General features: G+C 38.9%; 1 protein-coding gene across 1 annotated transcript in view; it reads right to left on the reverse strand.

The window, feature by feature from the left end:
• The window catches only part of KCNG4 (potassium voltage-gated channel modifier subfamily G member 4), a 17,800-nt gene extending 11,798 nt beyond the window's left edge, over positions 1-6,002 (reverse strand). The window contains exon 1 of the mRNA XM_010163701.1: positions 5,253-6,002. Coding sequence (XP_010162003.1) covers positions 5,253-6,002 — 750 coding nt within the window. The remainder of the gene's footprint in view (positions 1-5,252) is intronic.
• Between the last annotated feature and the right edge of the window lie 9,116 nt (positions 6,003-15,118).

The following is a 15,118-nucleotide window of genomic DNA, read 5'->3' on the forward strand; positions in this document are numbered from 1 at the left end:
ATTCTGTTCTGATCAATATTTATTTGATATTATTTAAAAGCTCTTATTTAAAAGCTGTGAAAATGGTAGCCAGCAGTATCTGTCAAAATCTGGTTGTCATATTCAATTTACCAGAGTTGATTGCTTCTAACAGTTGGCCAAATTGCACTTTGATGAAGAGTCTTATCTTTGCAGACTACATGAGCAGCAGAATCTTCTCCATAAGGATTATTCTCTCCTCCAGTCACTCTCAAGTACTTTGAGATTCCCTTTTATAAGTGTGCTAGAGATATTTAATATTATCTCCAGGTTCTGGGCAGGGTTGAAGCTTTACATTTGAATCTTTGTAATGGATTTATAGCTTGAATACTAAGGATACACCTCTTGGAAGCTTATCTTCACGTACTGAGCTGGCTAGATACAAGTCAATGTGAATTTTTATAACTTAATGGATTTACCTGTGGCAGTGGTAAATCTGATGAAACAAATACCTTGTTTGATTTTGTTTCTCTTCACAGTAAAACCAATAAATTGGTTTTTTTCCCCTATAAAATAAGATTACTCCACTTTTAAAGAAAAAATGTTTCTCAGCAGTTTCCTGTAGAGTACAAGCCAAAAAGGCTGGTTTTACTATCAGACAGCATCTGCAACACCAGACTTTGGAAAACAGAAGTCAGGGCCTCCAGAATAATGGTATAGAATGAAAAAAAAAATGTTAAATGGTTTAATATATTAGGTATATTCCTTTCCTCTGTTCGTGTTTTCTGTATTCTCCATGCAAGCAGAGACTAAAAACTTTCTCTTTTAAAGGGAATTAGGTATTCACTTAATCAAATAACCCCAGGATTTGGAGCTTTAAAAAAAATGAATATTCTATGTTTCAAGAGAAAATTGTTAGATCTGACAACAGGTTGCAGCTTATGTCAGTGATGTTTCATTAAGTTATTTACAATACATAAAGCAATTACAATCCTCTCAAGGTCAGTTAAGAGCAAATACAAAAATAAGTAGGTGGTTCGACCACTCTCTGATCACCAGAGAAGAGAGGGAGAACAGAGAATAGGTATTTCCTTCTCTCTTCAACTGCACTTACCTATGACATCATGTAAGTGTGATTTGTTGGGAGCCATCTATACTGGGAGAAGTGCTGAGAGACAGGGAATGGAAATGCCTGGGATTTCTTTTTCCTCTTTTCCCACCCTGAACTTAATTTGCTTGCCTTCCTGAAGAAAAGACCTTGCTGTATCCTTTCTGCTGAGTCATTTCTCTAGAGCATGCCAATTTTAGGGACTCATTAGAAGAAATATCACTTCCTAAAGAGAATCCCAAGAGTGGTTCAAAGCAGTCTCCTTGTCCAAGCTCTTCAGCAGTAGTTTTATTCCATAGTTCCCTGGTACAATTATGTTTTTTCCTTTGGGTTAGATGTGCTGAGCAGTGACTATTTCAATTACACCTCTTGGATCCTGATGGTTATGTGGGTCTGGGACTTTGATGGGACTTTTGCCTTGTCTCTAGTGGAATGATCTTAATTCCTTCATTTGAGGGAAATACTGGTAGATTTTCTCACTTCAGCTTTCTTATCCTATATATATATATATGGTCTTTGAGTCAGATTTCTAGTTCTCTCAGGCTAATCCATTCAGATCAATAATAAACAGAGCTCCTCACCTCCAAATACACCTTTTTTTCTGTCTTTATATACACATGTGCCTTGATGACTGTTTTGGTGATACTATATTTGCTTCCTTACTGAAGACAGTTTGGTCTCCATAAGGAACAGATGCAAATATTCTAGATAAGGATGTATTGCCATTTAAGGATGTGACATTTCAGTTGGTTTATGCCCAAATAACATAATTTGTTACTAATGAGTCCTCTTTCCTTAGAATCACATATGACAAATGATTTTGCATGTCTGTTTCATGGTCAGACTTAAACTTGAGATCACTAGAACTGTGCATTTACTGCTCTAGAGTTTTCCTGAACTTTTATCTCCTGCACCTGGAGCTGTTCCCTCTGGGATGGGATTCATGGCAGGTGCTTGTGTGATACATAGTTATGGAATTGTTTGCCCATCTATCTGTGTTTTTCCTTTATGTCTCTAATGAGGAAGTTCCTAAATGGCATTTGACATGTTCTAGGGTGTGTGCATGGTAGCAGTTATAGTAACTCATTCTTTATTTTACTTCTGGTTGTATTCCTATCTTTAGGCTAACCCTCTCCTCCCTTTGCTGCTGCCCATGGAGATGGCTCCTTCCCTCCCCTCTGGTTGCCAGGGTGACTGGGCTTTCCTGATGCAGATGCTCTTGCCTTGGCTCCTTGCCATCCCTTTCCGGAGACTGGAGTTTTCACTTTCCCTCGGATGATGAGGACTCCTCTTGGCTCTCCTGCCTGTCCAGGCAGCTATTCTCTCTTCTAAGCAGATCTAGTTTTGCAACTGCTAAAAGGACAAGTGATTTAATGTGCCTGCAGGGTGGGATCAGCCAAGCCTCTGAACGAAGTGGAAATCACCTTGTATTATTTTTCCTTTTTTACTTTGACTCTGATATTTCTTCTTGAGCTGGAGTCTGGCCAGTTCTCACTCTCTTAATGTGGCTGTGATGATGAGGAAAAGGACCCTAGAGTGGTACATTTGCAGCAGAGGTAAAGCCTTTTTTATTTGTATTTCAGAATAGTTAAATTCAGTTTCTAGTTTTAGTGACATTGAAAAACAGATCCTTGCAGTACTTGTAAGCACATTTATGCATAGAGGTTTTGCCAAGCTTTAACTCGGAAATGGATAAACCTCTGAATTCAGGTGTGGAATTAACAGGTTGTTCAGAAACTTTATTGAAGGAATTTGACTGTTTCATGTCACTGAACAAACAGATATTGTGTGATCTTTATGTTCAGCCCAAAGAGCCAAAATTTCAGATTCTGCATGCCTGTCCCAGGTTGCTGGTAAACGTGGCCCTATCTTGGAATCAGTTTCAGAAGTCAGCCAGGGAACAATTTTGAGTTACAAATCAACGTAGAGTGTGATTTGCCTGGGTATGACTCAGACACAACCGAGTAGTATTTTTAGTTAGTTAAGTTCTCTGAGTTATTTGCCCAGTTTTAGCTAAAATCTTCTTTTGAGATCCCAATAAGAATATCTTATGTGCTACAGGCTAAGAATTTAGGGAAGGAAATTTAAGGAATGTTCCATCCCTAGGGATTGGAAAAAAGAGACTATTTAGTAGTTCATATTCTCTGCTTTTCCATAAGACATGAGTATTTTGTCTCATATATTCCCCTATGTTTTCTCTGGCATGATTTTAAATGATTCAAATAATAGGACTCTGTTCTGTGCTTCTGGGACATGATGACAAAGTGCACTTGACTAGTGTTGTAAGTGTAAATTATGTAATGTTTCCAAATATTTGGACAAATGTGCTCCTTTGCTCAAGTTCATCCTTCATCCTCTCCTCTGCACTTTAAACATTCCATCTTTTGAGCTTGTTTCCATCCAGTTTGCTTGTTTTTAAAGTAGTGATCTGTAAGCAGATCTCTGAGTAGCAATGTCATCTGTGTTTTATAGGAAATCCAGGTACAGCAGCTACACTGCAGCTACCAGATATAACCCTCAACATGCTTCACTTTGTAACATCTGGTTAATTATTTTTTAAAACACACAACATAGTACATCTAGCTGAGCTCTGAAACATTATGTGCTTGTTCTTTTGAATGAAAAGTATTTATAAAACCTTTTTCTGCAGTCATTGTGAAATTAAGATGAAATGCACTCGGCTACTTCCATTAACAAAGTTAGTAGGAAGCACTTGCTGGAGCAGAGTTTGTAATGTTTTTACATCTCGATGTAAGAAGGATGTTCTATATTTGAAGTGTTGGAAGAAGCGTTGGAGCAGTATTATAGATTTTCCTACCAAAAGTAATAGCCGTGGAAGGCAGCAAGAGCACCTTAATACTGAAAGGCAGTAGTCTTCCTATGCAAATGTAAGTCAATATTCAAGGGGTTAAATGGAACAGGGAATGATCTTAAATTTCAGCCTTCTGTGCAGTCCTTAGTTTTATTCAAAGACATCAAATATCACATATCCTCACCATGACTGTGCTGCTTTGAATTACTGCTTAAGCAGTAAAAATATATCCAGATTTTTGTCTTGTGCACGCATGCCATGCTGTGCTATAAATTAACAAATGGCTTTATTCACCAATATACAGTACTCTGAGGAGTGTCTCATCTTATAGCAGGGGTTAGGGCAGGGAGTTTCTTTGACCTGTATTTCCTCTACGCTTTTGGAAGGCCAGTTTTCAAATGAAGTGCAAGATTCATTAAAGAAATTAGTCAAGGTTATTTGATAAATTTGGACATTACTACATCTGAAATAACTTTGGATTGTTATTTTCTTCTGTTTTATTATTAAAACAACAAATCTTTAAAATGCTGAAATATTCACAACAGTGTTATAGGGAAGATCCTTCATGTACAATATAGGCTTGATTTATTTGCCCTGAGTTACTGTGAATTACTTACTTGAAAAGGGTTAGCAGTTCAGCTGGTATTTGGCATTACTCCTCCAATATGCACATATATATGTGGGCAAATACAGAATTCTATCAGCATGGAATTATGATTTTTGCAGCCACAGTTTTAAGTATCAGTGTCTGCAAAAATAGTTTGTGTATCTCTCTGACTTTAATCTTTATGCAGCTATTGAAATGCGATGTTATTCTGGGGGAAAAAGTAACGACTATTTCTTTCTCTTTAAAGACGTGACTTGGTTATCACAAGGGAAGATGTCCTGCTATTTTTAAAAGTAAAGATGTCAGAGGAAAATATTTCTTTAGCTAATGTGTCCAAATGAGAGATTGCTTATAACTAGAAAGTAAAACACCTTAAAGAGAAAGCTCCACAATGTGATTTTTAGACTCCCAGTGTTAACAAGTTAATATAACTTACACTAACAACTGCTTCTTAAGAAGGAAAAACAATGCTGCATTACAGAGCTGCAGGGTCTTTTCTGTCCTGAAGCTCTTTCCTGTATTTTAGCTGACAATTAGTAAAATATTTTGTTCACATTATTCTTAATTGACTCTCACTTTGAAACTAATACAAGTAATTTAAGCCATTCTGGCATTTTCTATTATAGACCATTTCATTACCAATGACAGTTTTGAACATCACTATGGATTTTCTGTACCTTTTTTATCCTTTTAATGATTTATACCTAGCAGGACAGACAATTTTCTTTTACTTCTGTAGTTAGAACAGTTAAAAAGGACTTACTTACCCTGTCTTCTTCAGCTCTTAAGTCTGGCATTGTGCTAACACAAAGGCTTATAGCTGTGGTGGCCACAAAAAGAATGGAGAGACAAGCAAAGACTTTGCCTGGGAGTCCTGACTGGGGATTTTCTACCATATCTCTGAGTCTGTTCATAAACTGTCCAAATTTAGTTTTATCATCCAAGACACATGTAGCTTCTTTGCTCCTCCGGAGCTCCTCTTCTTTGCGTAGCTCAGCCAACTCTTGCAGTCTTTGAAATAGTTTTCGAAAGCAGCAGTTCTCCAGGTTGGATTCCTCAATCCCCCAGTATCTCAGCTCCTCCTGAAAAGACAAGGCACACATGTCTCTTAAGAGCATCAGCTTCCCTGCTGCTAGAAAGCTGACAATCATTCCAAAAACATTGGGATTCCTGTCAAAGAAGAACTCATGGGTGTCTTCATCGTAATCATCACATAGCTGAATTATTTCTTCATAGCTGCTGCAAAACTTAAGTTTGCTCAGTCTAGTCAGGGGGAATTCATCTAAAGTACTCCAAGGTAGCAGGTACTTGATGCCTCCAACATTTATCATGATCTCTGTTTTTAGATCAACTGCAGAGACTTGATCAGGATGGTAAATCCTCCTGGCTCTTTGGTAATGGACCCCTTTGACAGAAGGAGTTTCAACGGAGACAGGAAAGAAGCGGCTCAAGGAATTACAAGAAGTGTAGCTAATGTTACTATAGTCTTGGTCACTGCCTCCGGAGAGAATAGGCATCTCTAAGAGTTCTCACTGGGACATCCGAAATGGCATCAGAGCAGGGTTATCTGTCAGCCAAAACATATGGGAAGGAGGAGAAAACAGCAGAGGTTATTGCAAGAGAAAAGGTGTTTCAGGCTACTTTCCTAAATCACAAAATTAACGAGTGGTTGTTTTGTAAGTAAAAGTCACCTCTATGCTTCTTCCTGAAATCTGCAGCCTGTGAATGCAATTTGCTTTTCAGCCTCATTGGTTGTCTGGCAACACACAGACACAGAGGAGAGCTAAAGCCTCATTCATAATTATCGCGAAGGCTCGGACTCCTGCAAATCCAAATGTGAGCAGATCAGATTCTTCTCCGAGCAGATCTCTAACATCGTTAGATCGTTGTATTTTCTGGTGGTTGTCGCGTTGCTTTTCTATTTCTATAAACCCTTAAATACACACTAACTCAACTAAGCTGCTTAATAGTTATTAGAGTTAGAGAGGTCAATTACCTGCCATCAGCTGGATGTGAAGTTCTTAATTGCTTTAACTTGAATGCTCAGATTGCCTTTCCTCTTCCTTTTCTGCACGCCTGTTTTGCCTGCCTCTCGGGGGTATTGCAAGGATTAGCTAGTAGATGTTTGTAAAATGCTTTAAGAGGTAAAGTGACGTATAAATGATGACTATTCTTATCAACCCAGTCTCATGTCACTACAAATTACTGAGAAGATATAGGGAACACTTGCCCACCCTGGAGAAAACTTTGTTAAACAGACTGAAATCAAAGTATTTCATCAGCTGCAGGGCAGAGAGGCGCAATTAAGATACGCCTCTTCAATTCCCCCTTTCAGGAACAAACCCCTGGTTTTCTTCATAATCTCTAAAGATTCAAAGGCACTTATTACCCTACATCAGTGAACTGCAAATATTGCAAGGAAACTTGCCCAAAGTTACTTACCACCGTGCCATGGGCTGCTGCCCGGTGCCTGGCTTCCCCGCAGGTGAAGTACACGTGCTGCAAACTGATCAGCTGTGCTCTGAGTTACAATCCAGCAGAAAGACCTGGGGATATTTTACAGTATTGATTACATGAAAAATCCCTCTCGCATTCTGGAGGTTGCAGTCTCTTTCCTTTTTCTCTCCTTCTTCCCTGGAAAAGGAAAATGTTCATATGTGTTCATATAATATATGTTGTACTAATAGATCCTTGGCGAAGGAGACAGTGTCCTAAGTGGCAGCTCCTCTTCTGGACTCCTGGGGCTTCCTGGTGAAATATGCTGAGTGAGAGCTGGTGGATCCTGCCCTCTCCCGATGTCTCTCCTCTGTTTCCCTTGGGACTGTCAGTGTGGTCCTGGAAGAGGAGGGGAGAGGGAAGGGGGAAGGGCTTAGAAATAATCTCTCCAGCATCCCTCTGTCTATTCAGCAGGCAGCAGGCAGTAACTGGATAAGAACATGGAGTACAAGAACAGTCTCCGACTAATGAGGTTTGATAATAAGTAAATTCTGGCAAACCTACTTACTAAACCAATTTCAGTGTCTATTAACTCCTTCCATTGTAGTTGTATCACAGTTACTTGCTCTGGAGACACGAGTCAAATTCCTCAGGAGCAGTTTCCATGCCCTGCATCCCACTTGAAATTGGGATTTGCTCTTAAATATCCCTAGAAAGAGAGGGAAGTTGGGTCCATGAATGCTGGGCCTCAGCATTCCTTTTGCCACTAGGGACTTGCTTCCTCCCATAAAAGAAAACATCTCTCTCTGGCTTGCAAGGAATAGGTGCTAGGCACTCTCTTTTCCAAATCTGCAGTGTTTTTCCAACAACCAACAACTTTCTCCTCTCTTCTTTACAGCTGATGTGAAATCAAACATAATCCTTTTCTCATTTCTCTCGTACATGGCTGTAGGGGGGGTAAGCTTGCTGTAATGCTTTTGGGTTCCGTACTGCTAGGAGGTCTTGAGCTGCCTCAGTCTAAAACTGGGCTGACATAGATTTGACTCATATTACACTTGCTTGACCTCAGTCAGTGGGTTCAAAAATCCTACAATCAGATCCTGTTTACAAGTTTCCTTCTGTGGTCCTCCCAAATGCAGTCAGAAATGCCTTGGCTTATGTCTATACCTGGTGTGGCTGAAAGCACTGAACCTGAGTCCTATCGCTTAGAGAAGTGTGTGAGTCTGTAGGACTTACAGGTCTCACTGGGAGTGTGAAGGTCATGTGGAGAAATGTTTCTGGGTTTGGATCACAGAGCTGCTTTTCTGCCATTTGCATGGTGGGTACAAGGTGCAGGTGGTGCCTTTGCTTGCACTGTGCTCCTCACCCTTGTGATGTGCTTGGGTCTGGGGCACTGCTGAGCTGATGCACCTCAGAAGCAGACGCTGCAGCTTTTTATCAGTGCTGAGCAATGCTATGGCACAGCCTAGGGTGGGAAGTCTTTGCTAATTGGACTTTTTGGCACATCTCTCTTGGCCCACGTGGTATTCAGAAGATTAACTTCTTATCAGGCTTCACCACTGGGGGTTTCACTCAAGTCCTAATTATGCCTTCCACAGAGAAAGACCAGATAGATGCCTGAAGGCAACTGAATTCTGGGGGAATAGCTCAAAATCACTTAAATCCTACCACCTTTGTGCAAGATGTGGTTTGCTCTGCCTATCAGTCTTTCTTATGGATTAATTTGTGAAGAAAAAGCAAACCTATTCTAATTAACTTTCAGTGGATTGTTTCACAAAAGGATAAAACCAATTAGCATTTCCTTCTTACCTTGTGAAACCCTTGTGTGGTGCTGTTAGAGTTTATATTTCTGAAACCAGCTGATGAGAAGGGGGATAAATCTAAAACAATGAGTAAATATTGTATGTAATTGAGTAAATATTGTATGTAATTGAGTAATTTGAGTGTTATACTTGTTTATCAAGAAATATATATATATATTAATGTTTAAGACTTCAGCTCCAACACTAGGCACCCTAATATTTGCTTTATTGGGATCTACAGCTGTGTCTGTAGTTAGATCAGGACCTCATTGCCAGCTAGAACCATACAAGTATCTGTCAGTCAGTCCTTCAGAGTCTTCCAACTTCAAAAATGAGACAGAGAAAGGATAGAAATATTTTTAATATTAATTTTATTAACAGGAGATGAAGGCACAGGAAGGAGAAATACTTTATTTGGTGTCTGAGGAAGCCAGGCTCTGAACCTAGCTCTGAAGATCTTAATCATGTAACTTGCCCCTAGAGCTGTCCTTCTGCTCTGGCCAGTCTCTGCCTTCTGCCCTCCTGCTGCCTCCTACTACCATGTCTGTATGACATTCTCCTTAGTAGTGGAATATCTAAAACTATTAATGCTGACACCACAAATTGAAATTTCTCCCCAGGTGGGAAAGGTGTATTCGTGGCTCTGACCTCTGCTGACTTGTTTTTTCACTTCCCCTCCCCCCGCCCCGTAACTTCTGCTGTAGTTTTCCTGCTAAATTCCCTTTAGATTTGCCCTATTCAGTATGAAGTTCATAACCTTGACTCTCTTTTTCTGTTCTGTATTTCCCTTACAGTTTCTGGAATTGCACTCTTCTTGCTTCTTAGCCATCTGGTCGTATCAGCTTCTTTGCCAGTCCCTTTATGCCTTGAATGCAGTTTCCATATGCTTCATTTATTTGTCGGTATGGATGACATTCCTGTCTCCTCCTGTGGTTTGCCCCGTTTTGCTATTTTGCTATTCTACTGTAAACTGGTTTAGACCTGCCTCTCGCATCCCCTGTGTATGATGAGGGCAGCAGGCAACTGCTGAGAAGAAAGCTGAGCAGAAGATGTAGTTCTTGCCCAGGTGGCTCCAGGGACAAAGCAATAGTTGTACTGCTCTCAGCTGGACTAACCCTCACTCTATGTAAACCAAGGTTAAAGCTTCAATCTAGGCTGTATGGTAAATGATATTGTAATTCTTACTGAATTAAAATTCAAACACACAGAGCAGAAATCTACTAGACTGTCTTGAAACCTTGTGTGTATAGCGGCGCAGTTATCACCATGTCCCAGTGACATGCACAGGAGAATCTGCTAAGAGACATCCATAACAGTGAGGAGATTTTTCTTAGATAGTTTAATAATGAAATCATTTGCAGGGCTGTTATTTAGAAATTGATAATAGTTAAATGCTGTAGAAAATGGGAAAGCCAGTGAATGTCACTGGCTTTAATAACTTGCTTACCTGTGGTTTCCCCTCCTGTATTTTGTTCTCTGCTTTTATGTCAGAATCCTGTCTCAAGCAGCAGATACATACAGAAGAAACAAGCAATTTTTTCACCAAGTACATAATAAAACTGTAGAATTTATTGACACATGATGTTGTGGTGGCCAAAAGTGTAAAGTATTCAGAAAAGGACTTATGCATGAAAGGTCCACCAGGTAGATCCCACATCTGGCATGGAAAGTCAGTAACCTGCATATTGCTTGGCAGGAGGGAGATATTTTAGTGAAAATAGGACAATGTATATGCTTTCCCTGTTCTGTTTTTTCCTAGATTTTTGATGGGTGATGCACATGGGGGCTGCACAGATCTTGGTGTAACCCCGTGGAGATGTTCTTATGCTGAGAAACCTGAGGAGGGTGGCCTAGGCTCTACTAGTTTGGTCATGCATTTCTGGGTTGATCATGCACTACGTACCTGACAATATTTCTCTACCAGAACAGCACAAAAACCAAAACCAAACAAAACAAGAAAACCCCCAAAACCCCCCCAAAAAAAACAAAACCAAAAAAACCCCCAATAAAAACACAGAAAAACCCCCAAACCACTGGAGATGAAACTCTTGATTATATATGTGTGTGTGTGTATATATATTCAATACTAATGATTTCTATATATAATGGGCAATCTCACAAAGGGGTAGACTGTACGCTCTGAAATTGTATGTGTTTGTAGGTCTTCCAATCTTCATTCTGCAGAGAGCAAGCATGTAATTTAATAAAGGCACTGTTGTCAATCTTCCTTCCTTCCCAACTGGGCTTTTTGTAACGCTTAAATATAATACGAAGGTAATTACTTTGCCTGGCGTCTAGAACAGAAGATGCTTTTCAGGCTTTTAAAGTCAGGCAAGAAAACAAAAGTGTAAATCAAAATAATTATTTAAGTAAATATGAATGCACTGAAAAAGACAAAAAAATAAGAATGGAACTAATTAATTTAAAAAACCTGTACTGTCTTCATTCATTGGCTTAGAAATTAGCCCAGGGCTGAATCTTCAGTTGGTGCAATTTCATCACAAAATTATTGTTTGTTGTATCTTTTGTCAATTGAGTATACAGCCTTTTGTCTGTGAGGGCTAATTCTTCTCTGAGCCTCAGCCAATATATAGCCCTGGCCTTTCCCAGGTTCTTTGTTTGTGCCATATGAACTCTTATGATAAATAAAATAATTTTTCATTTATTTGCAAAATAGTTGACATGGGATTGAAAAGAGCATTTTAACACTCAAAAATTAGTTTAAATGCTTCCATTGTGTTCACAGGTGGTTAACACTTGTGGAAGTAATTGGATTTAGATAGCCTTATTACATGGAAATTCAACATATTTTCACAGAATAGTTTATCATAGAATAGTTTGGGTTGGAAGGGACCTTTAAAGGGCATAAAGAATAGCTTAGGCTTCTTTTCTCAGTTTAATTATGACATTACACATTGTGAGGTAAACTTTCAGGATTTATGCCAACATTTTATTCAGTCCAACAATGTTACCTTCATGTTCCTGTTTATTTCCTCATAATTTTTCTTTATGGAGCAATGGAAATAACCTTTCTTGCCAAATGCCTAGTTTGTACGGATAATTAAATTGACAGTAAAGGGCTGGATTCACCTCTTCATTATTCAGGTCTTACCGAGTTGCAGCTTTATTGATTCCAGTAGAATAATGCTGCACTCACTCAGGAATATGTGGTAAATCAGGCAGTGGGTACTTTTGATTTGTTAAGTACTTTGATAGTATATTACTGTTTCCTCCCAGCCCTTAAAAATCCCAGTTGTGATCTCCACACTCCTGATGTGCCATGAACTGTCTTAGAAGACTGAGTCACGTATTGTTGGCAGCAGTTTATTCCTTATTTCCATCCCTGTCTTTCTAGATGTTTTTTCTTTTTTCTCTGTCAAGTTTGATGAAAGCCAAGCAGTGCCACTTCTCAGCAGGTGAAATACCACTAAAGCAAATGAACTATTTGGAGCATTTCTTTGCTATGTAAATGTAAAATCAGGTTCATGATATGTGACACACAAATTTCTGTGTCCTTTCACTCTTCTCCATGCATGAAGACTGAACCTAGGAATTAACTTCAGATAAGTTTCCAAAAGTTTTCTGTGCTCATTTCCTCTGGACTGTCTAGAAAATTATACCTGCTAATGGACAGTACCCAAGGAAACTAATTTCAAATGGATAATAATTTCTATGCCGATCCTGATGAATTTTGCATAAGGGCTGAATCATTTAGGTTTAAAAGGTTTTAGGGGATTAAAATGTTGTGTGGCACGAGCAGAGGAAACAGAGAGCTGAATGCCATGGCTTAGAGCTGAGTGCTATTATCTCTCCACGTAGCAAGAGATAGATTAAATGAGATAAGCCTAGGTAATGTGAGAGTCATGCTTTAGAGGAAGACAATCTCAAGTCTTTCATAACCTGATCTGGAGAATAATTCCCTCCTGATTGCACTTCTGGTGATCAGTCTCACCCTCAGCACCACACACAAGTTGTGCATTTGAGGAAGTTTTTCTACCATCTCTGAGCACTGGTGCATTTGGAGGTGCCGAAACTTTTTATGGGAAACACATGTAACCCTCCCTTACTTGATCCAAACCAAACATCTAATTGCATGCACATCAGGAAAAAAAAATATGGTTGGCATTTTTGGCCTCACTGAGACCCTAAAAAGTTTTTATGGGAAACGCATGTAGCCCTCCCTTCCTTGATCCAAACCAAACATCTGTCTAATTGCATGCACATCAGGAAAAAAAAAAAATTGGTTGGCATTTTTGGCCTCACTGAGACCCTAGCAACTGAGGGAATTAAAACAGAGTCTCCAGTGATAATCAGCATGAAGCTGTTGCTGATAAATGGAAGCTTTCTTCAAAAATGCAAACTTCCATTTTCTCTCTTATTCTGCAAGCAGATTTGGACTGTGCATTTTGATGGTTCTACCAAAGTTGAAAACATCTTGGCAATGTAAAACCTTTGGTGAGATAAAAACTGGAAATGATATAAATATTTTTCTTATCAAGTGCTTTTCATTTCAAAATTACAAAGCTTCTGTAAATCACACCATTTTCATGACTGATATTAAAAGAGTCATTTCAGTGATCCACTTCAGGATCATTGAAATTCCACAAATACCCAATATATGGTACAGGATACAGCTATACAGATATAACTTCTACTATTTTCAAAGACCCTTTAAAACCTGATACTCAACTGTTTGAGTGCCAAGTTGAGGGTTTTTTACCATTTTCATGCATTTCTACAGTCATAATGAGAGATGTGATTAAGAAAGAGAAAGTTTGCTTCAAAGAGAAGCCCTCTGAAGGGTATCTGCACAGGGATAGGAAACAGGAAATTGTATCTGTGCCACCATGTGTTAGGGAAAAATAACACCCATTTCAGAATCTGAAGAGGGAAATGGGCAGAAGAATGTGTTGCAAACTTGCTAGGAAGAAAAACTGAAGAAACACTTAACCAGATGTTTCAAGCAGCATGAACACTTGTTATGTGCTGAGGAGAATGCTCGCTTGGGGGATACGTGTCTCTAAGTACCACTGATTCTGGAGCTCACGGGGTCATGGGTGTCTGTCTGTATACACAGACACACACCTGACTTCTTGTGCACACTGAAATGTCCGCCATCAGGTGATGCCTTACTGAAAAAGAAAACTCATGTCGTGGTTAGAGTCGAGAAATTCTTTGTTTATCTCTTAATGTTGTAAAAATCTTTGTCATCCCAGGCATATAACTTAAAATCTCTGTGCCTTGGTTTCCTAGTCATAAATCAAATAAATATAACTACTGTGGTCATGTAAGGAGAACTCTTTATGACACTACAATATGACAGCAAGCTTCCATTTGGGGAGAAGGGTAGGAGGTATTAAAAAGTTGATCTTCAACTGACTATGCTGGAGAAGGCTGTTTTTAATAGGTGGATAAATTGCTAGTAAGACTGATTATCTAAAGTTACATAGCTCAAGAATAAAATGCAGCAATGCTTTCAGTTTTCAAATAGAAAGCAGAAACAATGTTAAAATTACATTAGCTGCTGTGACAAACTGCCAGATTAAAATGTGAATTGCTAATCAGGTGAGGTGGGTTTGAATGCTGAATGTTGTTGATTTTTTTTCCTCTTCTCCTGTTAGGATTTATTTCTCAAATAATTTAAAACTAGTGAAGGAAGGTATGAGAATTTTTTTATAGTTCTTACTGGTGAGATTGATTACTTCATCTTGTTTTTTCTAATACCATACTGTTCAAATGCATTACCATACAAATCCAGTTCTCTATTTATGATGCATTAAATGTCAAAAAAAAGAATCATTCCAATTATATTTCTTCCCAAGTCTTGAGACCTTGTGTTAAAAAGCAATATACATAAAGGACATTGTTGTGCATATAGTACCACCCAGTTGTTAAAAAGTACCCTTAAGCTTTTCTTAATAATTTAGCTAATTCCTTATTGAGATCTGTATCTGTTTTAATCAATGAAATGTTAGCCTCATTCAGGCTAAAATACCAAGATATGATTTGATCATATTGGTGTAAAACCAGTAGAAACAGACCGTGTGCTTGCATTGCCATGTCTGCAAACCTGTGGGAAGATCCCCCTCCGCTGGGCTCTGAATAACTGTTTCATTTTTCCCTTTGAGAGGAAAGGAGAGAATTTTTCCTCCTTGTGGTGGTACTGGGAGTTCCACAATCTGCTTTGGGGACAACTTTATTAGATAGACATTGGACATTTTTTAAAAGCCTACCATCAGGTGAGAAACCAAGCTCTTCCCTTGAACCCTCTCATTTTTCAGTCCACCTAACAACACCTCTTTGTAAGTTTGTATTTCAAAAGTGAATTATGAGCTGCAGAGACATTTTCAGAAGTAAGCCCTTGGTTTGCACTTTCCTCCCTACAAACTCTTTCC

The sequence above is a fragment of the Antrostomus carolinensis genome, unplaced genomic scaffold, assembly GCF_000700745.2.
Source record: "Antrostomus carolinensis isolate BGI_N321 unplaced genomic scaffold, ASM70074v2 scaffold7310, whole genome shotgun sequence".
In the NCBI taxonomy this organism is placed as follows: Eukaryota; Metazoa; Chordata; class Aves; order Caprimulgiformes; family Caprimulgidae; genus Antrostomus; species Antrostomus carolinensis.